Source organism: Cervus canadensis, chromosome 11, assembly GCF_019320065.1.
Source record: "Cervus canadensis isolate Bull #8, Minnesota chromosome 11, ASM1932006v1, whole genome shotgun sequence".
NCBI lineage: Eukaryota > Metazoa > Chordata > Mammalia > Artiodactyla > Cervidae > Cervus > Cervus canadensis.
In genome coordinates, this window is record NC_057396.1 from 6552272 (window position 1) to 6579644 (window position 27373).

The 27373-nt window shown below is 40.0% G+C and overlaps 1 protein-coding gene across 1 annotated transcript in view; it reads right to left on the bottom strand.

The window, feature by feature from the left end:
* ARHGAP42 (Rho GTPase activating protein 42) overlaps positions 1–27373 on the bottom strand; it is a 318656-nt gene that overhangs the window by 19551 nt on the left and 271732 nt on the right. The window contains exons 13-20 of the mRNA XM_043482449.1: positions 13270–13332; positions 12027–12101; positions 11245–11329; positions 10592–10650; positions 7801–7906; positions 3100–3259; positions 1766–1910; positions 105–485 (exon numbers count right to left, since the gene is read on the bottom strand). Coding sequence (XP_043338384.1) covers positions 105–485; positions 1766–1910; positions 3100–3259; positions 7801–7906; positions 10592–10650; positions 11245–11329; positions 12027–12101; positions 13270–13332 — 1074 coding nt within the window. The remainder of the gene's footprint in view (positions 1–104; positions 486–1765; positions 1911–3099; positions 3260–7800; positions 7907–10591; positions 10651–11244; positions 11330–12026; positions 12102–13269; positions 13333–27373) is intronic.

Sequence of the window (27373 nt, forward strand, 5' to 3'; positions counted from 1 at the left end):
ACCGTTTGCCTCGCTGTTCAAGCCTCCCTCCTGAGTCATCACGCTCAACAAGCCAGTAGGTGACGCAGAGACACGGCACTAGCCGAGGCTCCATCCTGGCTTACCTTCAGCCGCAGAGACGGATCTGAGGGAGGAAGCCGAGGCTCTTTTCAGTCCCGAGAGCCCATAGGGCCCCTTCTTGGCCAGGTCGATGGGTGGGGACGCGTCCCCGGGACTGGTGACGGAGGTGACGCTCTGGCAGTCTGATTCCGCGTCCGTTTTGGTTGCGTCTTCTCGAGAACTTGACTCGGGACTCGTGGTCCAGAGACCAAGGCTCTTCTGTCCGTTGCTGGGCGATGGGGCCGCAATCCACGGGATCCCGGCAGACCTCTCCCTGGGCGGGCAGGAGGCAGGCTTCATGGCGCTGTTCTGCTCGGAGGAGTGGGAGGAGAGGGACTCGACGCTCCCCATGGGCGTGCTGTCGGGGCTGCTGCTGTAGGAGTCGCCTGGGGGTCGGGCAGAGACGGGAGCGTCAGGGACAGGGGCTCGCAGTCAGACCTGCACCGCCAGGCCCTTCTGTCCACAGCCTCCCCAGCGCTCCGCGGCCACCTCGCCCCACTGCAGCGCTAGACCTGGCTTACAGAACTGTCTCAGTTGTGCAGAGAGGCTTTAAAGCATTCGTCTGAACTCGGTGAACCCACTTTTTCTACATCATTCAAGGGAGGCTGTCTATGTGCCCCTATGAAATCATGTTGCTTCTTGAAGTATCAGCAGGCTGACTTGAAATCAGACAAAATGTGCTGCAGAAACAGGATTCACCAGTAGGAGAAGCAAGATGCCTTGATGACATAGTAAGAAATCAATGGAAAGGGGGAATATTGAGGCGTATTTCTGCCTTCTGCTCTTCTGATCGTAGGTGATTCTGAGTTACCATGTATCTGAGTCCTCCTGGTAGTAAAGGTGCTATTAAATGTCAGCAGCTCCACAATTTTTATTTTTATCAATTTGTTTTACAATTTTTAAAAGGAAAGCTTATGGAAGAAAATAGGAAAGGATTTCTTTCCTTTCCTTGCTAAGAGTATAGCAACATAAGAAAACTTGCTATTTAACTGGGTGTATTTTTTAATGTTTCTAAAAGTTAAGGTATAAGAAAAAACATCAGAGAAGCAGTAAGGGAGTTTTCAAATACTACATCTAAACACCAATTGTGGGGAAAACTGAGGGTGGAGGGAGAGGGCTGGGTGTACAAAATAAAACGAAAATGGCCAAAGTTGAACACATGCTTTGCGCTGAAGCTACCACCCACCTTATGGTAGGACTTGGCTCAGAATAGCAAGTTAGGGATAATGTGTGGTGCAGAATCTCTTTTTATTTCCTTTCTCTCTCTTTCAGACACTTTGATACCCTAGAGATGATGCTTTAGGAACATAAGGTGAAAGACTGAAAGAATGAAAGTGACTGCCTGGGCCAGACTCTCTGGCTTTCTTCCGGACCACTTTGACAAAGGGACAAAAGCTGCTACAAAGTAGCACCTGATGTATTTTACTTAATCACAGCTACAGGAAAGAAGGGCACTGGGCAAAAACTATTTTTTTTTCCCTTTGCAGCAGGAATGAATTGGTTTGTCCAAGGTCTATCGTGACGTTGAATATTTAAATGTGGTGGAGGGGGCTGGTGTTGGGAGACTGCGTCAGTAAGGACATTTTCTCTTTCTACCTAATTGCCCATAAGGTAGGATAAAGCTGAATTAACAAAGACGGCATCTCCCTGAGGGTGGGGCACTTACTGTCAGGTTCTGCCAAACACGGAGTATACCTCCCTCTGGGCTTCCGGGAGCCTGAGGAGAGGCAGATTGCACGTGTCCTCCGGGATCCGGATCGAGACTGAGGCTGAGGAAGAGGGATGCTGGGGTCTGGGGCAGTGTGAAAAATCTACATGGAAGAAAAATGGACTGAGGTCAACAGAAGGGTGACACTGACATTCTCATCATAAAATAAACTTTGAGTGTTATTAAATGATCTTAGAACTCTATGCTCCTGAATCAGTTGCCTGGCAAGAGACACTTGATACAAGAAATAAACCTTCTAGAGCAATTACAAGTTTCTTTTCCATTTACACTGAATAATGTTTCTCCTCTGGGTTTTTTATTTTTCCCTATTCCCCAGCAGTGAAATTCAGATTTTCCAATATCTTTAAGAAATGTTTCAAATGGCAACGAATATCTATGTCAAGACATGCTGATTCTTTTCACTGTTACAGTCACTCTTCCCCTTCATCCTGAACATAACCTGAGGGGAAGAGGACCCTGCTGTTATCATTCCCCAGCTAGCAGCCCCTTGCTTCTCAGAAGGTGTTGGCATGCTACTGGCCCTGAGCTGCGGAGAATGTGACGAGCTGCAAGCAGGCGTCTGAGCACGGCTATAAGAGGCAGCTGTGGACTCCAGGGTTGTGAAAGCACTTCAGTCTGAGCAAGGCTCCAAGACTATCCTCCTATAGGCACTAGAAAGCAACTGGGAAGGAAAGAGGCACCCCCATCCTCCCACAGGGACGGTGTCAGACATAAATAAATCACAATGTTTAGCCCCTGATGGCTGAGTTTGCTTAACAATCAGATCATTTTGGTCTTCCCATTTTCTCACTTTCATAATTATTCTAAGATCTCACTCCTAAAGAAAGCCTGCTTAGTGACTGGATATAGAGAGGATTTCAAGACTGTTCTCTGATTTTTATCTAAAATATTAGTTCTTCTGTATAATGAGAATCTAATTCAAAAGAGATAAAAAAAGTTACAATAGACTTAATTATAAAGTGATTCTAAAGTATTTTCTGAATACTGAGTAAAAACCTCATTATGTAAATACTAAAGAAGAAAATATTGACAAGCTAATGATGTAGAAAGAAGGGAAACCATCTACCTAGAGGATTTTTGAGAAGTATTTAAAAACTGAATAAGAAAAAAAGAAAAGCAAAGTCCGCATAAATAATTTATACAAAATTTATAAGACTGACCCCATATAGGAGCCTGAGAGCACAATGAGATCACAGATGATACAAGTGCAAAATTCCTTCTTGGAAACAAGATAACAAAACTTTATACTTCCACGTGAAAATCCAGCCTACCTTTTCATAGTGCTCTATCAGAATTTCAACCACAATATTCTGAAACTTAATATTCATCATGGCAGCCACAGTTTCTTCCTGTGCTCTCATTAGAGTTGGACCAAATATGACACCAAGGTTTGAGACTGTCATGAGATTTTGTTGACTGTGTAGGGACACTCTGCAAATAAAAGCAACAAAAATATTTTAAGTTATATGTTTAATAATTATGGAATGTTCTCGTCTACCAAATAATGGTAAGATGTAAATATAATACATTTTATGTATGTATGATACAGTAAATATGATACATAAGATGTAAATATGCCACTACAGACTAAATTTCTCAAATAGTCAGGTTCAGCCACTACCAGCTGGCATTAGGGGGGTATAGTCTAAATAGCTGTAAAAAGTTAATAAACATTAGCACAATAAAACATGATTACTAAGATTAATCTCTTAAAGGAAAAAAAAAAGTCTTATTTTCTTAAATCAAGTACAATTGCCCTCGGGACACTACCAGCTATTTGGCAAAACCTATGGAAGTATATTCTTTTAGAACAAAGGGTTAAAAGTAGACTGGCTGAGATTATATTTGGACTTACCAAACACATTATTAAGAAACTACTGCTAAACATTTTCACAGATAACACTGTACTTATTTCTCCAAGAAGTCAGTTTTTCCTACTGTACAGATTTTAAAAAGAAAAGCTCCTAAAGTAAGCATGATGTACCTGAGGTCGCAGCAAATTAGGGACACAGAGTTTTGTCTCAAGTTAGATCTCCTGACTACAAGGCAAGAGTCTCCCTGAGGTCCCCGTGTCAGATGGCTGGTCAGGGCATGTTCCCATCCTGTCTTCCATCCACCCATCTCCCATTTCCCCGAGGGCCTCCCAAGTGCTGAGCACTGTGTTAGGCAAACAGCAAGACAAGGAGACCTGGAAGTATTAGTCCTGGCTTGAAAATAAAGAGTCTCTGATATTACTGACCTTAGCAAAGTAACCCCAGTGAACTCTCAAAAACGACTTTGACTAGCTAATTTAATTTGGAGACGGGATACATTCTTAAGAGGTAACCTTATTTTATTGAACCAATCTTCTAGGGGAACCACTGCCTTTTCTATCTTACTCCCAGTGGGGCTGTGAGGATGAAAAATTCTAGTTAGGAGCACAACACAAGATAATGTTTATATGTGACTGAGTATGCACACTAACTCCATTCTAGAAGCAAAAGTAAAATTTTATGAGGAATCCAGGATTCTGGATTATCCACCCAACATTTGACATAGGGCAGGAAGACCTGACTGTCGCATTGACCGAATTTACCCCTTGTGCCCGAGACAGCGTTAGCTAAGATTCTTGGTTAGCATAAGAATTTCATTCTAAGTTTCCTTTTTATACAACCAAATATTATAAATTAATTGTTTAATAAGAATTAGAGAGCCTAATAAGCCATCTGTAAAGGCAGTGAGCCTGTCTGGGTTTAAAGCTTGGGTCCTTCTAATGTGGAAGCTGGGTGCAATCAGCCTTGTTATTTAATCTCTCTCAAGGCTTCAGTTCCCTCATCTGTAAAGTATAAGAATAATAACCCTGATCGCAGTGTGTTGAGAAAATTAAATAAAATAAGTTAAATTAAATAAAATATGATCTTAAAATAATATTCTTCCTTGTAATTAAATTGGCTCCAAGTATTTTTGCTGAAAAGTAAGAGTGCCTGGTAGTATAAGTAACCTAGAATAAGATTAATATGAAGCTCACTGGGAATAAATTTAGAAATCATAAAAAAAACTGCTCTATTCTGAAAATGAAGCTGATAACCATATTCTTTGGAAGATGATATAATTTGATAACCATATTCCTCTTCACTGAATTTCCCTTCTGCTGGGCTAGTCAGCTGATATAGAGTCTTATCATCCCACGTTTCAGCCAGTTCTGCACCCCACTCCCTCAACTTGTATATGAAACACATTCTGAACTGCACTTTTAAATACTTAAAGTTTAAGTCATAGAGGAGACCACATAAGGCCTTGTCTTAAAGACAATGAATTCTCAGAAAGAAATCAATGATTTATACCATGTCTCAGAGCTAGTTACTGGGGACTTGTAATCAGTCACTGGTCCTTTAGGCCAGTGAGCAATCTAGGTCACTGATCTTAAATTCCCCTTAGTCAATAAGGTGGCCAGGGACCAAGATTGTTATCAGTTGCTACTAGTTTACTTAAATTAACTACTAATGCCCGCCTGGATGAAATACAAGTTGCAATCATGATTGCTGGGAGAAATATCAACAATCTCAGATATGCACATGACATCACTCTGACAGCAGAAAGTAAAGAGGAACTAAACGGCCTCTTGATGACTGTGAAAGAGGAAAGTGAAAAAGCTGGCTTGAAACTCAATATTCAAAAAACTAAGATCATGGCATCTAGCCCTATCACTTAATGGCAAATAGAAGGGGAAAAAGTGGAAGGGATGACATATTTTCTTTTCCTGGGCTCCAAAATCCCTGTGGACAGTGACTGCAGCCACGAAATTAAAGGACACTTGCTCCTTGGAAGGTAAGTTATGACAAACCTAGACAGCATATTAAAAAGCAGAGATACTACTTTGCCCGTAAAGGTCCATATAGTCAAATCTATGGTTTTTCCAGTAGTCATGTATAGATGTGAGTTGGACCATAAAGAAGGCTGAGCACTGAAGAATTTATGCTTTCAAACTGTGCTGTTGGAAAAGACTCTTGAGAGTACTTTGGACTGCAAGGAGATCAAACCAGTCAATCCTAAACAAAATCAACCCTGAATATTCACTGGAAGGACTGATGCTGAAGCTGAAGCTCCAATACTTTGGCCACCTGATGAGAAGAGCCAACTCACTGGAAAAGACCCCGATGCTTGGAAAGATTAAAGGCACAAGGAGAAGGAGGCAACAGAGGATGAGATGGCTAGATAACATCACTGACTCAATGGACAAGAATTTGAGCGAACTCTGGGAGGCAGTGGAACACAGAGCAAAGAGTTGGACCTGACAGTGAATGAACAAGAAGAAGAATTAAGTAAGTCATTGGTGATGTGAGCACACATTCTACTGCTGCTGCTCAGTCAGAGGAGACTGACATTTTTAGGTTCAGCTAGGAATGGTGGTGAAGTTTGGGCAGAAGAGTTTTTAGTACTCTTTAGTGGCTAGATATACTCCTTCTATTTCCTGTATTACAGTCACAATTAAAGGTGAAGCTTGTGTTCATCTAACATTCTGGATAATTAAGGGAAAATATTTTATGTGACACTCATGAAGCTTTTAAAGTGTATTTTAAAAGGCTTTGCTAAAAAATTAGCTTGAATGTAGCAAGAGAATGCCCACTAAATGTTGTATGGTTGTTTCAAGAAAAGGACACACAACTCAAAAACATAATTCAAGACTATGTAATTCAGACCAAGGTAGTGAGTCCCTGTTCATTAGCTAAATGCCAACAAGGGCAATCATTAACAACGAACTTGAAATGAAATCATTCCTAGTGGATTTCCTCTTATTTTAAGGAGGGCCAACTCATATTATCCTAAACCCTGCAAGTTAAGATGAGACTGATTAATATAGAGCACAGTTTCAAATGTGCATGGCTCAAATTAGCATAAATTGGGTTACTACTTGTAGCAAACAAGGAAGGATTAATCATTTGACTATGAATTGCAGTACTCATTAAGACAAAAACTATTCCCATTTGTAAATGAGACTATAAGAGAATTCTTAAGTAACTTTAAAACCTGAATTTGGACTTTTGTTTCCAGCAGCATGGTAACTGAACTGAAATCTCTGAATTAAATGTGTATGTGTGTGTGTGTGAATCAAGATAGATCTGTCACGGCTAGTATTACGTGCCAAATTTGCTAGGCTGCAGTACCCCAGTATTTGGTCAAACATAATTCTAGATGTTTCTGTGAAGGCATTTTTAGATGACATTAACATTTAAGTCAGTAGGCTTTGAGTAAATCAGACTATCATCCATTACCTGGGTGGGCCTCATCTAAACACTAGTTTAGGGTCTTAAGAGAAAAAGACTGAGGTCTCTGAGGACCTGCCTCCAGACTACCTGGATTTGGACCACAGCATCAACTTCTCTGGGTCTCCAGTCTGCCCTGAAATCAGCCTCCACAACTGTGCAGCCAATTCCTTGCAACCAATCAGTCTCTCTTACATATACATGTATATACACGTAGACACACATACAACAACCTATTAGTTCTGTTCTCTGAAGAAACTTGATTAATACAATATTTATCAAAAGTTTTAAATACATAAGAGTCAAAAAGATCTTCAGAAACCAACAGACACTAGGACTCTGGGGAGGGAAGCTAATATTCCAATGGCATGTTGACCTGGTAGAACCTGGTGACCCTAGTAAAACCGAGATCTGGTCTTCAAACTTCAGGCTTACAATGCATCTAAAAGAACTGAGAAAGAACTGTATACTCCTTCATACATTTTTAAGTTGACATTCCATCATAAGTATAACAGTTGCAGGGATATAATTATTTGCATGTCATAAACACAGATACACACACACATAGATTATATCTTAAAAACAAACTGCTGTTTCATTTTTCAAGCAATTCAATGGACTCTGATTACAGTAGCAAAGTTACAGCTCTATCACCCCCTTTGAAAGACATGAACATCCTTAGACTTATCAGATGAACAAGTGAGTGAGCAGTCTGAGTCAGAGCATTACTTGACCAGGTGCTTTATTAAGATGTCCAGCATCTCTCTGTTTCTCTCTGGCAACTTGTGCACCAATGCATGTACAGCCTCCACCCGGTAGTTTTGGTCATCAGATTCTATAACATAAAAAAAGGTTGCAAATATTCAAATTCTAATTCTATCAACATTAATAATTTAAACATCATAACCACTTCCATCCATCATGCCTTATAAGCATTGCTTCACAGGGTAAGTATTATCACTATCATTTCCTAAGGCTTAGAGTCACTGGGTAACTTGTCCATGATCTGCAATCACTAAGTAGAGAAGAACTCAGTTCCATCTAATCCTGACCTATGCTCTTAGCCTCTGACTATATACTTCTATACAACTATAACTCATTTCCTCCTTTGGTTTTGTTACAAAAGGAGAGAATAAAACTTTTAGTAATATGAGTGATGGCAGCAGTTGTTACTGCTGGTCTAATGTGCCAGACACCACAGTACACTTTATCACACTGAAACCTCTGAGTGACTCTATCAGACCAGAGGAAGGAGGCATTCTTTTCTAAATTTAATAGATTAAAAGACGGCAGAGAGTTATTTTTCTCACATGTCAGGATAATTGTGCAACCAAAGGCCTAGTAGATTTTAAGCCCATGCTGACCATGGTACATCTGGGAAGAAAAAAAAGAAAAATCATCTCAAGCAGATTCAGTCTGCAAGGAAAAAGCCAAGAGGCTGACAAGTTGGCTAGAGAAACTTGTAATGCTTCAGAAAAAGGAATCTATTTAACACTCTCTTACTACAACAAACAAATTCTAGGGTGACTGCCCACCCTGCCAAGCCCTTTCTCCAGAAAGTGCCCACTGCACAGGGTTTATAAATGGGACCTTCCTCTCTTCCGGGCATAGCTATCTGCACACGAGGTGAGGAAAGGGCCTGGTTTTCATCGGGCTAAACATGAAGTCTTTCCCAGGATTTGGAATGGAGACACCAAAACTCTGATCTGTCTGCTGGATTCATGCAAAGGCAGATCATGTAAAACAAGGCAGACCATCACCAAATGTGCTCCCAAGTAAGAAAAATCTGTCTGCAAATGAGGTAGATATGCCGCAGAGAACAAAAATGAGAGACATCCAAAAAGAGCTGGGAGGGTGGATGAGAAACATCTCTTCCCAACTTTGCAGTTCCTCGATGCAGGCCACTGTAGGCAGGATCCATTCTCTGCCAAGGAGTTCTGACAGACTCCCCTTAAGTCTCTGAGTAACTTCCCCTTTCTTCCTGAGCTAAATTTCTCTTGCTCGAAGCCAAATGGTACCTATTTCTATTATCCTTGACCCAGACAGAAGATGGATTCTTATACATGAGAAATGCTTTAATTATCATGATAGTGAATAATATGATCACTATTTGCCACAAAAGTGAAGAAAAAAAATCTTGCCACCAAATGTTTGCATCAAAACAACCAGCTCATTGAGCCATTCTAGCTAACTGGATCAAACACCGTTTGTTATAAAACGAATTTCTTGTAACAAAGTGTTCTAGGTTAAGAGTCAAAAATCCTGGCTTGTAGTCTTGATATTGCTATGAATTTACTAGGGTCCTTGGACAAAGTCACTTGTCCCCCTTTGGGTCCTGATTTCCTCGTTAATAAAATGAGGCTGGATTATATACTTTGAAAGGTCTTTTTCTTCTTACAAGGATGGATTTCTATAAAGAAGAAGTAGAGTGCAGAGCTTTCAGGAGAAAGCTAAGTGGTATAGATGTCATGAGATCATGCGGTCAGTCATGTATGCAGGGCTGCAAGCCAAGGTCATTCAGCTTCGCTTGACACTTTTAGCAGTAGATAACACCTCTTGTGACATTACAATGTGTGGTAATAAACTAATGCAGTTGATTTCTTTCTTGGATTGTGAAAAATACTCTTATTACAGTCATATCTTATATATCTTAACAATGAAATGCCAACTCTTAACTGTTACAACTTGAGACTGGCTCAGATGGTGACCTGGCCCTTGAGCCCAACGTTTTACACAACTCTAACTGCTCAGGTTACATGACTGCCACTGGCCCCCTCCCCTGCTCCCCATAATTTTGAATTAAACCTGCTTATTCATATAACATTAAGGCAGTCACAGATCTAAAGAAACAATATAGATATCTGATGAGTTTGTGAGTGTGTGTGTGCTCAGTTGTGTCTGACTCTTTGCGACCCCATGGACTGGAGCCCGCCAGGCTCCTCTGTCCATGGAATTTTCCAGGTAAGAATACAGGAGAGGGTAGCCATTCCCTACTCTAAGGGATCTTCCTGACACAGGGATTCAACCTGCGTCTCCTGCACTGGCAGGCAGGCTCTTTACCACTGCACCATCTGATCATCATCAATAAATATAATAAGAGAGAAAAGGTGTTGTTGCCTTCCAAAAATAGCTGACTCTTTCTCCAGACTTAGGAACAAATCACGTGAGTACAGTGGAGGCAGGGGCATAACTGATTGTACCTCTTTGTGGTCTTGTTTAACCATGAAGTCGCTCTTGTAAGAAACTGACATTCATTAATCAAGGAAAATGTAATTTGAGTAATTCCTCACAGCTCTTTCTAATCACACCATACGTGCCACCCCAATGAGCCTTACTAAGTAACAAAGTATCTTAGTTCATTCTATGACTTCTCATAACCATATTGTAAACTGTTAAGTATGAGGATGACAATTTCTTAAGCCCTAGGTAGGAAAATGTTAACTAGCAGGTTTAAACTTACAACCTCTGATACAGCATAAAACCACATCAATCACAATGCATCCGATGGAAATGTACTTACTAACAGCAACAATAAAGTCTTTGTGTAATCTGTAAGTCATCAGTGGCTCTGCAAGGCACCTACAAGAGAGAATACAGCAGATTTGAGAACAGTTACCTTCTGGCTTCCCCGGAACTTTCAGTGCTTCTGTGAGAAGTACAATAACGTCCTACCGGAGAGTTGACAAGTAGCTCTAAAGTGCAGACCTCAAAGACACCAGTGTCCTGAGCACTTCTTGCTGCCACTGTATTAAAGTGGGCGAGCCTGGGGGAATTATTTTTAATACTTTGTGAGAACTATTGGACTACAGGAACAAAATCCCTCTCAGATATGGGGGCAATAGTTTCTTTTTTTTTTTTAAATTTCCAATTCAACTTGTGATGTTTTATGAAAAAAATATACGAAGACCTGAATTTGAATCTAATATGAAACAGAAATTATTATTTAGCGCTCATAAACTATCACAGCCTTTTAAGTTTACTGTTTGAAACAAGCACATATAAACCCCAGAACACTGAATGTAACTGTGACCAGTCTGAACTAGTCCACCTTCAGTGAATGAGCTGTGCCAAGGAGGGAAGAGGACCCCACGGGGCTCCCTGGGGTCCACGCCGCCTGCCCACAGGGGTGACCGTGAGACCACAGCAGAGCGGCAGGAGGCAGGCCCCCCTCACCTGAGGTAGTTTTTCAGTCCACTTGTTATTGTCTTATTATCCCACAGTTCAATATCAATGTCCATGTCAGGAGGGGACTTGGGAGCTGAAAAGAATTAAAGTAAGATGTTTAAACTGTGCAATTCAAAATATCACGGGCACTATTAAGAAGACGGATGCGGACAAAAGTAGGTCAAAGAGAGGCATGCATTTCCTGGAAGGCCAGTGGAGCTAACTTTTGGACTGCTGTTTGCCTGAGTTGGTGCAAAGCACATTCTGACACTGAACCTCAAATATTTCTTACAGAACACAGTTTCTCAAGTCAGATGTTTGCCCATTGCTAACGTCACAGCACACTTACCATGTGCTGGGCGTGCTTCTCAGTGCTTTACATGGACTAATGCATCACATTCTTATAATTCCAATGAGCCTCCTTCTATAAACGAGGAGGTGAAGGCACAGAGGGGTGAAGCAAATCACCCAAGGTCACAGAACTTTAAACTGGCTGAGCCAAGATTCCAGTTCAGGCCATCTGAATCCCAGCACCCATAAATCTTACTGTACCTCTAGCTAATCAAAGAACACTTGAGGAAAAAGTCAATATTATAAAAAGGGCCCCTTTACAAGTTCTGATTGGTCATCTATAGTAATGGACATTAAAAATGAATACAAATATTAATTTTAGATATGACTTGAAAATACTCAAAGACAAGCAATAACCTATATCTCAAAAAATCCTATGGTTTGAATTTTCTATAAGAATGTAAAAGTTAAGTAAGTAACGGGCTTCAGCCGAAACTTACAAAATGTGGTATTCATGAGTTTCTGCACTTTGGAATTCACTCCTCCTATTCGGTAGAGACCTAAAATGGTGATGCCTAGTGAGAAGGAAAAAAATCACAAGAAAACGGCATAAGACACAAGTTCCAAGGACAGAATGTTAAAAACTCAGATATATGCCTACATAAAATCTGGAAGGTATGCATCCAATTTTACAGTCTAACTTTAGCAAACCTACCCTGGAAACACTCATCAGACATATATTTCTTGGAGCAAAAATGAACAGTGATTTGAAAGTCTATGAAGAGCTTCAAAATGGCAAAGTACAGCTGTCTATTCACCACTACCTGAATATAAAAAACCATTCAAGATGAGAAAGAATGATCAGTATTTCTCATATTCTGTTCCCTTAATCACGGAGTCCTATGTGTTGAACAGTTGGATGGAATTGCTAGCTTCACTTTAAAGCTGAGGATGGGACTGACATATATATACTTCTATATAAAAAAGAGATAACTAATAAGGACTTACTGTATAGAATAGGGAATTCTACTAAATACTCCATAATTGTCTATTTGGGTAAAGAATCTAAAACGGGGTCTATATATATGCATGTGTAAAACTGATTCACTCTGCTATACACCTGAAACTCACACAACATTGTAAATCAACTATTCCCCCCCCAAAATTAAACAGAAATAAAGGTGAGAAGACAGATTCAGAGATTTTTAAGGAAACGACTTGACTTCTCAAAACTTAAATGGCAGCACCAAACTTTGATTATAAGTTTAAAGAATTCCAAAGCCCAACAGGAGGTTTTGCTTTAGACAAGTTTTCCTGGAAGGAAAAGGCAACTAGAGTGGACTTCAGGACAGAGGTCATGACTAGACTGAAGACAGGTGCTGAATTTGTGACGGTGACAAAAGTCACTGTGAGATATAATGCAGGGAAAGAGGAGAGCTGAATTCAAACTCCTCAGGAATCTTACTTCCTACAGCTTGGAAAAAAATAACAATATCGGTCCGTCAAAAAGAAGTAAAGTGAGGCTATATCATGAAACTTCATGAAAAAGAAGTATGTCTGTAGTATGACTTTGGCAAACTAAAGTTCAAAGTACAGCTGTTTACATGTTTGTATAATTTATAAATCATATGTTTCTTAAAATTAAGCTCCTATTGATAACAAAGTACATCCTGATTTCTGAGCAGCTTCTTTGTAAGAAGGGACCATGCATCAGTAATGGTGTACCCATCAGGCAGCACTGACCTCTCGTTTCCACAGCTTGGATGCATTTTCTCACAAAGTTGAACCCTGCTTCATTTAAGTACACTGGAAATAAAAGAAAACCATATTAAGTGTTTATGATGAACTAACATTACTGCTCCAGTCGGCTCTGTTGTTCCATGTCTTGATGGCACACAGGCTGTTACTGAATTTATCAAATATTTTGATTAGCATCTGATTTTTTATTTGGGGCTAGAAGTGAAAGAGGGAGATTCGTATTCACCAATGTTTTTATATCAACTTGCTTCATTAAAAACACAGCTCTTTCACAGAAAGTAATATGTAAAATTGAGCCCATCCGTTTTCCCTAAAATTAGCATTATCCTTTACTACATATTTTTCTGGATGATAGAAGCAAATACAATAAAAATAAACTTTTAATGTGTGTTAATAATTATATTACAAAGCTATTCATATATTTTTCCCATGAGATTCTCCAAAGAATATTATGAGGTATAGATAAAGCACTGCAATCTTAAGGTGATTTACCAAGTTGCTGAAAACTGGTTTTTTTTTGTTCTAAGGTCTAGAGCCACATTTTAACTCAGGTCTCCTGAATTCTATGTTCTATTCTATTTCATATCATATTCAAAATAGTTCAAAATATGCATAGTAAGTTCACTAAAAATCCTCTCAAAGATTCTCCATTATGAAACTGCACTTTATTTTCATTGCTTTTTGACAGATTTTCTTAAGGTTTAGAGGTTGAATCAAATTAGACTACTTGTTTAAAGAGAAAGGATTTAAAAATACCAAATAATAACCCACAGGGAAAATTCAAAAAGTTTTGATACTATAATGCAAATTGTTACCAAATATAGTGAATATATGATATTCCCAAATAATAATTTATGAAGACAAAGACAAACCATTAAAAAATTAAAACTGGTTTCCATTTAAAGATGGTGGATTAAACACATACATGCAACAACACAGATTCACAGAAAACATATATCAAAAAATTAGGCTAAAAAAAGGTGCCAGGAAAGATGAAAAACTTTGAAGAAATCCTAGGCATAGAAAATCACCAAAACTGAATTGACTGAAAAGTTTGAGAAATCTAAGATGAGAAATGAGAAACTGAAAAGCTAGAGGTACCACACTGAGCTATCACCTCACACCTATCAGAATGGCCACCACACACACACACAAACAGAACAAATAACACATGTTGGCAAGGATGTGGAAAAAAACAGAACCCTTGTACACTGTTGATGGGAATATAAATTGGTGCAGCCACAGTGAAAAACAGTATAGAGGTTTCTCAAAAAAGTAAAAATAGAACTACCATATAACCCAGCAATTCTACTCCCAGGTATATTAAAAAAACAAAACAAAAACAAAAACACTAATTCTAAAAGATACATGCTGATGTATGGCAAAACTCATCATAATATTGTAAAGGAATTGTCAAGATGTGAAAGAATAAACTGTGTTGGCCAAAATAACCATGCATTTTTGCTTTATTGCCTTTGAACATCCTTTGCTATTGCCTGAAAGAGTAGACGGAGGTTCCGTGATAGAGGTAACACTCAGCTTTGCTTAGAGCCAGGTGAACCTGGGGTTGGATCTCAACTCACGGCTTTGTGATGGAAGCATGCCTATGAACCTTTATGAATGCTATCCTTTCATCTAAAAATGAGGGAAATAACACTACATGTCTTAAAGGGTTGTAGTAAGATGAAGACAAAACCACGTGAACCAGTGAAGAGCACCAAACATGGAATAAATGTAATTAGATGCTGGATCCCTTCTTCATGTGCTCCTATCCACACACCACCGAGAAACAGAAGAAATGATAAAAACAAAGAAAACAGTCAGCCACTAGTGCTAAGCAGAAGAAAGAGACATAGTTACTCTCCCACCTAGTAACTGTATTACTGGGGGTAGTTTTAATTCTTTATCTTATTTTCCTCTTCCATAAAATAAGGATAATAGTAATACTGTCTACATAGGGCTATTCCTAGATGAAATATGTTAACATTTGCAAGTATCGTAGAATAATATTTAGAATATAGTGCTACAGAGTGTTCGCTCTTATCATCATCATCATTGTTACTGACTAGAGGAGAATGTAAAATCTACATACGCAAATCACACGAACAAGGTATTCTTTGGGCAGGGCTGAAGTCCCTCGGGATTGAGGTACTATCGGCCTGGAGCATTATTCTTCAAAGAGCCATCAGTTCAGTTGACTCGCTCAGTCGTGTCTGACTCTTTGCGACCCCACGGATGGCAGCACAACAGGCCTCCCTGTCCATCACCAACTCCAGGAGTTTGCTGAAACTAAAGTCCATTGAGTCGGTGATGCCATCCAACCATCTCATCCTCTGTCGTCCCCTTCTCCTCCTGCCTTCAATCTTTTCCAGCATCAGGGTCTTTTCCAGTGAGTCAGGTCTTTGCATCAGGTGGCCTAAGTATTGGGAGTTTCAGCTTCAGCATCAGTGCTTCCAATGAATATTCAGGACTGATCTCCTTTAGGATGGACTGGTTGGATCTCCTTGCAGTCCAAGGGACTCCCAAGAGTCTTTTCCAACACCACAGTTCAAAAGCATCAATTCTTTGGTGCTCAGCTTTCTTTATATTCCAACTCTCATATCCACACATGACTACTGGAAAAACCATAGCTTTGACCAGGTGGACCTTTGTCAGTAAAGTTACGTCTCTGCTTTTTAACGTGCTGTCTAGGTTGGTCATAGCCTTTCTTCCAAGGAGCGAGTGTCTTTTAGCTTCATGGCTGCAGTCACCATCCGCAGTGATTTTAGAGCCCAAGAAAAGAAAGTCCCTCACTTGGTTCCATTGTTTTCCCATGTATTTGCCATGAAATGAGGGGACTGGATGCTATGATTTTAGCTTTTTGGAATCTTGAGTTTTAAGCCAGCTTTTTCATTCTTCTCTTTTACTTTCATCAACAGGTTCTTTAGTGGCTCTTTACTTTCTGCTATAAGAGTGGTGACATCTGGTATCTGAGGTTATTGATATTTCTCCTAGAAATCTTGATTTGGCTTGTGCTTCATCCAGCCTGGCATTTCACATGTTGTACTCTGCATAGAAGTTAAATAAGCAGGGTGACAGTATACAGCCTTGACGTACTCCTTTCCTGATTTGGAACCAGTCTGTTTTTCCATGTTCAGTTCTAACTGTTGCTTTTTGATCTGCATACAGATGTCTTAGGAGGCAGGTAAAGTGGTCTGATATTTACGTCTCTACGAATTTTCCACAGTTTGTTATGATCTACACAAAGGCTTTGGCATAATCAATAAAGCAGAGGTAGATGTTTTTCTGGATTCTCTTGTGTTTTTGATGATCCAACGGATGTTGGCAATTTGATCTCTGGTTTCTCTGCCTTTTCTAAATCCAGCTTGAACATCTGGAAGTTCATGGTTCATGTACTATTGAAGCCTGACTTGGAGAATTTTGAGTATTACTTTGCTAGTGTGTGAGTTGAGTGCAATTGTGCGGTAGTTTGAGCATTTTTTGGCATTGCCTTTCTTTGGGATTGGAATGAAAACTGACCTTTTCCAGTCCTGTGGCCACTGCTGAGTTTTCCGAATTTGCTGACATATTGAATGCAGCACTTTCACAGCATCATCTTTTAGGATTTGAAATAGCTCAGCTGGAATTCCATCACTTCCACTATGTTCATGGTGATGCTTCCTAAGGCCCACTTTCACATTCCAGGATGTCTGGCTCTAGGTGAGTGATCATACCATCGTGGTTATCTGAGTCATGAAGATCTTTCTTATATAGTTCTCCTGTGTATTCTTATCACCTCCTCTTAATATCTTCTGCTTCTCTTAGGTCCATACTGTTTCTGTCCTTTATTGAGCCCATCTTTGCATGAAATGTTCCCTTGGTATCTCTAATTTTCTTGAAGAGATCTCTAGTCTTTCCCATTTTATTGTTTTCCTCTATTTCTTTGCAGTGTTCACTGAGGAAAGCTTTCTTATCTCTCTTCCTATTATTTGGAACTCTGCATTGAAATGGGGATATCTTTCCTTTTCTCCTTTGCCTTTAGCTTCTCTTCGTTTCTCAGCTCTTTGTAAGGCCTTCTCAGACAATCATTTTGCCTTTTTGCATTTCTTCTTGGAGATGGTCTTGGTCACCACCTCTTGTACAATGTCACAAACCTCTGTCCTTGGATCTTCAGGCACTCTGTTTATCAAATCTAATCCCTTGAATCTATTTGTCACTTCCACTGTATCATCGTAAGGGATTTGATTTTTGTCATACCTGCCTTGTCTAGTGGTTTTCCCTATTGTCTTCAATTTCAGTCTGAATTTGGTGATAAGGAGTTCATGATCTGAACCACAGTCAGCTTCTGATCTTGTGTCTGCTGACTGTACAGACCTTCTCCAACTTTGGCTGCAAGGAATGTAATCAATCTGATCTCAGTATTGACCCTCTGATGATGTCCACGTGTAGAGTCATCTCTCGTGTTGTTGAAGAGGTGGTTGCTATAAATAACAATGAGCAAACCCATCCTCTCATCGGAACTAAACAGATCACCACAGTTTGGGACTATCGATCACCGTCTTTGTTGCCCCTTCCTGTAGGATGGTTGTGTGTCTCAGCTTTCACTAAGACAGTTTGTCCCATGATACGCACTAGCCAATGAAACATGAACGGAAGTGACAGACATTGTCATCCATCAGTCAGGAAGAACTGGTATGTGGGAGCTTGACATTTTCTAGTCCCCTCTGGCACAAGATCATCAATGTTAGAGAGACAAGGTACTCCATGAGCTTGGATTTTAGAGTAAAAACTATAAATAAGAGAATCACAGCTGACCTGAATGGACCTAGAGCATAATCAAGATAGGAACCTTCACTGTGGTAAGTCTCTCAATCACAGCATAACCTGGTGTTTCTGATCTAATTATATATAACTTCAACAGTTTTCTACTCTAAAAGGACTAAATGAAAGGCAATCCCACAATCTTAGCTTTTACTTGCTTAACTGGAATGTAGCAGAGGTTTTTTGGCTACTGACTTGCCAATTCCTATAAAAAGACATCAAAAGGCAATAATGGCAGTACCCATTCATGGCTGCCTTACAAACTACTACTCTTGCCTTCACACAGAATTCAGCAGTTTCTGCTGAGTGTGAGGAGAACGTGATATGGCTTAAACATGCTCCAGAATCCTCTGTCTCCTGGTGACTGATGTAGGAGGAAGTCCCAAGGAGCAGTGCTTCTGAGGGAAGTAAGGGAGGAACACATTCTGTAAAGGATACCTTTCAGTCTTCCAAAGCCATGAAGGCTGTATTCCACTTAGTATGCTAGTGCTAAAGAGAATTCAACAAAAATAGGCCTCTATAGCTTATAAAAGAAAGACTGGGAACTCTTTATAGTGTTCAAATGAAAAATCAGTGTAAGGGACCACTAAAGGCTGAAAATGTATCCTAATTTTTCTTTAGTGGAGGGCAAGTATTCCTGTTGCAGCAGTAGAGAGGGGAGTATACCTGTCCATATGAAACACGGACTGCTCAAAGCCTCCCAGAGCAGGCACCCAAGGAATGCTTGCTGATCAGTGGCTGGTAGTTACTGGTTTGCAGCTGGCTTGCTCAAGTACCTTCTCTGGCTTCTACAAAGGTTAGAGCTTATCAGCTAACAGAAGCTGCTTTGGTCAACTCTGCAGGACTCCTACCCAAGCACTGTATCTCTCTGTGAAGACCAGGGTTAGGCAGAGTACAACAACCACAAATTTCCAGGAATTGAAATCCTATAGTATTAATGATACTTGGCCTTTAGGGGTAAAGCAGAAGATAGGTTAACTTAAATAACTTAATGTATTCAATCAAAACTTAAAGAGAAACATTATTATTTCTCCCCCCACAACTAATGAGGGCTAAAGTTTTTACTGAAATCCAAGTAAAGTTCCCAAAAGGCAGTTTAGCAACACAAAAAGCTATTAATCTCAACAGAATTCAAAAAGCCACGAGAAAAAGAATAGTCTTCCATGCAGCTAACAAAGTGAAAGTCCTTGTATCTTCAATTTCCTAGTAATTAAAAGCCCAGCATGTCCTTACAGATGTAATCTACTTGGCCTTACAACACATTCTCAGGATTGACAAAACAAAGCAACACTTGACTTTAATTTTGAATTCACATTTCTAATCTGCCATTTCAGATTAAAAGGCAGATCAGATTAGTTGTATCACATACAACTAATAGTACATGTGGCTAGAAAGAAACGGAAGAAAATGAGTGCATTTACGGGCATTCATGGTTCCCACAGGACCTTTTCTCTTCTCCCTAAAGGTGACTGCAGCCATGAAATTAAAAGATGCTTGCTCCTTGGAAGAAAAGCTATGACCAACCTAGACAGCATATTAAAAAGCAAAGACATTACTTTGCCAATAAAGGTCTGTCTAGTCAAGGCTATCGTTCTTCCAGTAGTCATGTGTGGATGTGAGAGTTGGACTATAAGGAAAGCTGAACGCCAAAGAATTGATGCTTTTGAACCATGGTGTTGGAAAAGACTCTTGAGAGTCCCTTGGACTGCAAGGAAATCCAACCAGTCCATCCTAAAGGAGATCCGTCCTGAGTATTCATTGGAAGGACTGATGCTGAAGCTGAAACTCCAATATTTTGGCCACCTGATGTGAAGAACCGACTCATTGGAAAAGACCCTGATGCTGGGAAAGATTGAAGGCAGGAGGAGAAGGGGACGACAGAGGATGAGATGGTTGGATGGCATCACTGACGTGATGGACATGAGTTTGAGTAAACTCCGGGAATTGGTGATGGACAGGGAGGCCTGGCGTGCTGCAGTTCATGTGCTCACATAGAGTCGGACACAACTGAGGGACTGAACTGAACTGCAAGGAAGAGCAGGTAACTCTTCACAGCCTTGACCCAAACTGTTTTCTTTCTGTTCTGCCCATGAAGAGGACTTGACTTCTGACTCTCTTCCTTGGTCTTGGTGACGAGAACAGAACTGTACTTGATTAGGGGCCTTGGGGAGAAGGCAGTGAAGGAAAATGATTAAGCCAGGAATGTCTGGGAACTTCCATAACAGAACTACCTAAAGGGCAGTAGGAACTGCCCAAACGTTCATTACATTACAGCACTTGTCATGGATAAGAATGAGTTCACTTTTTCTGTTTGATTCCTGGGAGAATAAATTCCTTGAGTACACATGGGGAAAGCCACTGAAACACACAGTGGCAGAAATTTGGAGTTGTCGGGAAATTTTGGAACTGTCTTCTGGTCCAATACCTTTGGTTTTGTATAAGGACTGAGACTGTTCAAACACTTTACCACTATACAGCCTAGTAATACTTTAATTAGAAAGGTACAATTTGAAATAACTTCCTTTTTCTTATTCACAATGGTTAGAATAAACTAGTTCCACAATGGAGTATCGCTGAACTGAATTGCATGAGAGAATGAAACTAAAAAACTTGCCTTTCACAATTTCAGTTTCTCCAGACCTGGGATAGAAGGATCAGCTGAAAAGTCATCACATGAAACATATGCATGAGTGGAAACAAGGCTCAGAGCACCAAGAAAGAATGCCAAAAAAAGCAAGCCTCCACTCCTGTTAACAACTAGGGGCAGAAAAGATGCGTCAAGAGAAATATTTTGTTTCTTTGAACAATGGGCTTAAATGGCATAATTACATTTTCAATGGTACGGTCTGAAGGACAGTTGGATTCTAATGTTAATTGAGTGATATCTGTTTAGTTACTACTCTCAAAATAAATCCATTCCCAAAGTTAAGTTCAAGAAAAGGATGCTGTGGAATATTTTACAGCCAGCAAAGAATCTGTGGATTTAATATCCCGTGACGAACTGGTGCTCTAGCTTTTTAACTTGATAGTTTTTTCATAAAGATGAGTCAAGTTTTCCTTCGCTACTGAATTATGCTAGTCTGATTTATGGCATCTATACTCTTCCCTGGTGGCTCAGATGGTAAAGAACCCACCTGCAATGCGGGAGACCCGGTTCTATCCCTGGGTTGGGAAGATCTCCTGCAGGAAGGCATGGAAACCCACTCCAGTATTCCTGCCTGGAGAATTCCATGGACAGAGGAGCCTGGCAGGCTACAGTCCATGGGGTCACAAGGAGTTGGACACGACTGAGCGACTAAGCACACAGCAGTACATACTTTGAAAATGGGAAACTAAGAGTAACCACAAAGAAGGCAGACTCTCAGGTTAGGCCTGTACAGAGTCTCACTACTGTGCATTCACAGCAGAGTTTCATTCTCCACCTCATGGCATATGCTCCCTGTATACACACAGCATGGTCCTATTTTAGAACACTAGATAGTTCTTCATTGCTTATGAGAGATAGATCATATGTCTGTCCATGAAAGCACAGACACATGATGGCTGCCAACGGCTGACATTCAAAACAAATTTTTATCTGAGTTTTGTATTTTACCATCTTAAGCTTCACTATTATCTTTCGCAATTCAAAAACACAAACACATTCCTAGCAAAACTGAGTTTCTAAAGGATAATAGGAATAATTTAACACAAAAGGAATCCATCTGAATTGCCAAGGCTATTAAGAAGCACTTCTCGAGGTGGCAAATGAATAAGGGCTGGTACTGGTTTCAGATGCCAATTGTGAGAGATATTAGAAGACTAAAAGGGACACAGTGCCATGTTGGGAGAGAGTCAAGTGTCAAAAGGGGACACAGATCTCAGAGAAACAAGATGATATATAGAAAAATGGTCAAAGGTACAAACGTAAAGAAAACATAGCTGCTGAACTCAAAACAGGATGAGCCTGCAGGATTTATTCAAGACTTAAGAAAGAGGACTGAGACTTCACAATCACTAGAATATAATTTTGAACTGAAACAAATAAAATTCTGGATGTATCACTAGGAAGGAAATATGATGCTACTCAATAGGATCAAGTGCTTGAATCTGGAATACTGTTTAGCATAAACATGTATCTTATGAGTTGTTAAATCACTAGCAAGATAGTGATACGATACATGAGAAGGGGGTAAAATTACAGCCTAAGCAAGAGATTCAAAAGCCCGCTAATAAATATTAGGCCTTGATGTAGTAGATTATTCAAAATTACATGCAAAATGATTAAATTCTGAGGAACCGGCAAAGTCCTTCATTGCAAGTTGGATTGAAAGAATGTTCAGAAAGCCTCACCCATGCAAACTGGCAATACCAAAATGTCTACCAAGAGCAAGGGGAGTTTACTTCTAGAAAGTGCATTCAGTCACGTGTCTCTACTACGCAGTTACTTTTATTGGTGGCATATGCCATAGTCCTGACTTTTAAACAGAGCACTGATTCTGTAAACAAATTTGAATCCCCAAGAATGTGTAAAAACAACCAAAACCAAGTGCAACTTTGGGTCACTTGGTTTTATACCAATGTGTAGCAAGACGTTCTGAAACAGCTACACAATTTCACATGTAATTTTAGAAAGTTTAGAATACTTTAAAAGATAGTAATTTCTGCATTTATAAGCAAATTTACTAGACTACAAAAGTTGTCTGGTTGTTTAGCAAGATTATATTTACCAGAATCATTAATCTGTCTTATTAGGGTGTTAATCTCATCTTATTAGAGGATGAAGTTTACTGGCTTTGCAATTATAACTTGATATGTTTCTAGGTATCATACATATGACAAATATATAGATACATATGTTAGATATAGTTATATATAGATAAAACATCAATAACCTTAGTTTGCAGATTGATACCACTCTAAAAGCAGAAATCAAAGAGAAATTAAAGAACCTCTGGATGAGGGTGAAGTAGGAGAGTGAAAAGCTGGTTTAAAACTAAATATTAAGAAAACTAAGATCATGGCATCCGGCCCCATTACTTCATGGCAAATAGAAGAGGTAAAGATGGAAGTAATGACAGATTTCATTTTCTTGGGCTCTAAAATCACTGTGGATGGTGACTGAAGCCATGAAATAAGACAACTGCTTCTTGGCAGGAAAGCTATGACAAAAGTAGACAGCGTGTTGAAAAGCAGAGCCATCACTCTGCTGACAAAGGTCCTTATAGTCGAGGCTCTGGTCTTCCCAACTGTCACATAAGGTTGTGAGACCAGGACCGTAAAGAAGGCAGAGTGCCAAAGAATTGATGCCTTTGAACTGTAGTGCTGGAGAAGACCCTTGACAGTCCCTTGGACAGCAAGGAGATCAAACCCGTCTTTCTTAAAGGAAATCAACCATGAATACTCATTGGAAGGACTGATGATGAAACTCAAGCTCTAGTATTTTGGTCATCTGATGTCAATAGCTGACTCATTAAAAAAGTTCCTGATGCTGGGAAAGATCGAGGGCAGAAGGAGAAGAGGATGTCAGAGGATGAGATGGCTGGATGGCATCACTGATGCAACGGACATGAACTTGGGCAGACTTCGAGAGAAGGTGAGGGACAGGGAGGCCTGGTCGGACACACCGGGCACCTGAACAACAATGTTTATAGAAGTTTGCTTGATTAAATGTATAAGTGGGAGAATTCTATCAGATTTATGAAAATATGAAGAGGTGAAAATGACTTACTTTTAAAATTAGTACATGTATAAATAAGAGCTGTATGATGATTAAAAAATGCATTTAAAGAAAAATTATGGCTTAAGACAAAATAATAAAAATAAAATTCAAAACAGATTTAAGATTTATAATTTCAAGTACTACCTATCAATAAAGCAAAGGTAATTTAAATACCCCTTTCATGATCAAAATCTTCCCCTTGGCAATAAAAGCCTAGTGGAACTGAGGAAGAATGAAACCAAGCAGGACCCTCTGGGGCCCCTGGGCAGGAAGCTCTTCTGTGTCTTCTGTTCCTGCTTTGTAGGGAACAGACTCCAGCCTCCATGACCTCCCCTGAGTTCCCAAGGGCAGACTGAAGCAGTTGCTAATCAGGGAAGGGAGGAGGTGCAGAGACAAGGAAGGAACAGCTAGGAAACAATAGTGCAGCCTTGGGGAAGTGTCCTGGCTCTTCCTCAGGAGATACACGTAACAGTATCTTTACAGTTCTTCATAGAACTAAAACCTAACAAAGGGAAGATGTCAGCATTCTTCAGGCCAGAGAAGACCACCTGAGGCTAGGTTAAGGGAACCAGAGTAGCTCACTGTGAGATTATCTTTAAAGACGTGCCAGCCGTGCACACACTCTGAACTTCTGAGAGACCCTACCCTTGAGCTATTGCTAAAAAATGCCTTGCCCAGTCCTTCTGGGTTGGGACACACAGTTTTTTAGTTTTTTTTTTTTTGGGGGGGGACACACAATTTTCAAGGTCAGGAGCTCTCTGTGCCCCTCTTTGTCTGGCAAAGCAATAAAGCTATTCTTTTCTATTTCATCCAAAACACTGTCACCAAGATTCCATTCAGCACTGGGGCAAAGAGGCCAAGTTTTCAGAATCAAGAATCAGAACAAATACGGGTTGAGCACACATCTCAGGGGAAGTTTGCATGGAGAACTGTGGAGGAGAAATGCGATCTGTCACTAGGAGCTGAGCGAACTGGTAGAAAACTAATATACCATATCAAGAGTCAGAATGGGATAAATCATGCAAACACATGGACCCTTGGACTGCCATTCTTCTGAAAGACATATCAATTTATAATTACACCTGGTGGCAAAGAGATGCTTCAAGTGCCTAAGACTATAGGAAAGCTGATTTCCAAAAGAATAAGTCTTTACTACAAGAAATATAATCTCCCTCCATCACAGCATAAGTATATGTGATAACTTTCTCATTCAAATTACCGAATTATGATTAAAAAAAAAAACAAATCTAGTTCCAAGGTGCATTAAGTATCACATATATTCTGATTGACTTGATCACTTCCTATTCAAAAGCTCTATTCAGTATCATACAGATGTTCATTTGTTTTTCAGGGAGGATTGTCCTTGAGAAGGTTCATTTGAATTTGAAAGGACTGTCTTTATACTGGATTTGAACAATGAAACCAGTGTTAGAAAACACATTTCAAACTCTAGTCAAATGCAAATTACACAATAGATTACTTTTTAGGTAATTGTTTAGAATGAACATTCAGTACTTATAAACCTCTTAATGGCTGGTTAATGTTTTTGTGATTAGATAAAAGTGGGCAATGAAAGATATCACTCTGATTGGCAATAAAGAAAGAAACACAAGAATAAAAACTCGGAATATTTTTAAAATCTTTAATATTAAAGGTATTTTAAATTATGCAGTTTCTTTTGATAATTTTTGAAATTAACCACTAGGAAGCACTTCATTCAGATAAAATGATAGGCTTTGCATATACTCAATATTTATGACTTTCAAATGAGTGCTTTCTGAGCTTTTAATCTATACTCCATGCTAACATAGTTTAATAGCAATATAAAAGTCAGGGTTATTAAGGCTGTTTTAAAAATAAATTTAGATATCAAGACAGAAAGTCAATTAAGTCAAATAAAATTTGAAAGTGCTTTAAAGGATATACAAATAACCTTAGAAACATATCAAACTTGATTTTAAATGTCAAATAATTTGACTATTATAAATTACATATGAAAATACTCTAACCTAACCGAGGATTAAAGGTGGCAGATGATTAAAAAGGATTCAGAGTATGATGGAAAATACATAAAATGTGTTCATGCAGAATGGTTTGATACTAAGGGTTCAGTAATGAAACAGTGACATGTTTTCCTATATATCCCAGGTGTTTTGACCATGTCCTTAAACCTCACAATCTTGTACACAATTTCCTGAAATTAGCAGTGTGCATGCCTTCAATCTTGTAAACTGGAGCGGAGAAAATAAAAGAAGCCTTCTATTATCACTTAAAGAAAATAAAACTAAATATTAATAGCCTCAAATCTCTTTCTGGGATAAAGTAGGGTATATACTTCTAAGTAATAAACACTAAATAAATAGGTTACTATAAAGTCCAGCAGTTAGTGGTTTTAATGTGAGAAACTTCTTTGAGTGAAAATTTCAAATTTGCTGAATATCATCAGATCAAAGGTGTATTACTATGACTTTCCAAAGTTAACTCCTAATATTACATAATACCTCTGTGATAAAAATAACTATGTGATGGAGGTTGAATCAAGATGCTGACTTGGGAACACGCTGATTCTACCTCCTCCCACAGGCACACAAAATCTGCAACTATACAATGGAATGATTTCCTCTGAAAAAGACCTGAAAACGAGCTAAAAGGTTCCTCAACAAAGGATTAAAGGACACCACCAAGATGGGTAGGAGAGTCAGAGGTGCAGCCTCACCCAAAATCTCACCTCTGGCCCAGCAACCCGGAGACGCAAGGGACCTCACAAATGTGGAGCTTCTCCCGGAGAGCTGGGGTTTGTGCCCCGTATCAGGCATCCCAAACCTTACAACCTGTACTGCAGAGATGAGCTCCCAATACTTTCGGCTTTGAAAACCGAGAGGGCGGGGGTTCAGAAGATGCAAAAGGCTGAAGGAACTGAAAAGTTCCCTCTTTCAGAGAAACGCACACCAGGACTCAGCACAAACCCAACAGTGTGGAAAGCTCCTAGACCATATAAGAAGGGGATCCATTAGTTAAGACTGAAGGCTCTGCCCGGAGTGCAGAGGTCTGTGACAACCTCCTGAGATGGAGGAGCTGATATTTGGGGCTCTCCTGTCACACTGCTAGAGCCATAGCACTTGCCTTGCCCCCACGCTCTCCCCGGTCCCCCTGAAGCCAGGGGCTGACCCGCATGTCCCTGTGGTCCTGCGATCCCACCCGGCCCTGCCATGTTCCTGGGGCCTCACTGTGGCCAGGGGGCTACCAGGCACTCCTGTAGCCCAGTGCAGCCAGAATCCCACGCTAGGCTCTCCTGTGGCCCACTGAGCTGTCAGGAATGTTCACTCCAGACAGGAGACAGACCTTGACCACCTGGCCATGGTCCAGGGATGACTGGATTTCTGGACCTTATGGGTCTGAAACAATTGAAGCGACAGCTCATGGTAGTGAACCATCACCACAACATAGACAGTAGACTGAAACACACCCCCGGACTTCCTGTGAAAAGAGCTCTATTTACTTGTCCCAGAGCTCCAGTGAGGGGAAGGCTTCAAGTTCACCACATATCTAGAAGCTACAGAGGAGCTCTCAGAGAATACAGACTGGGGG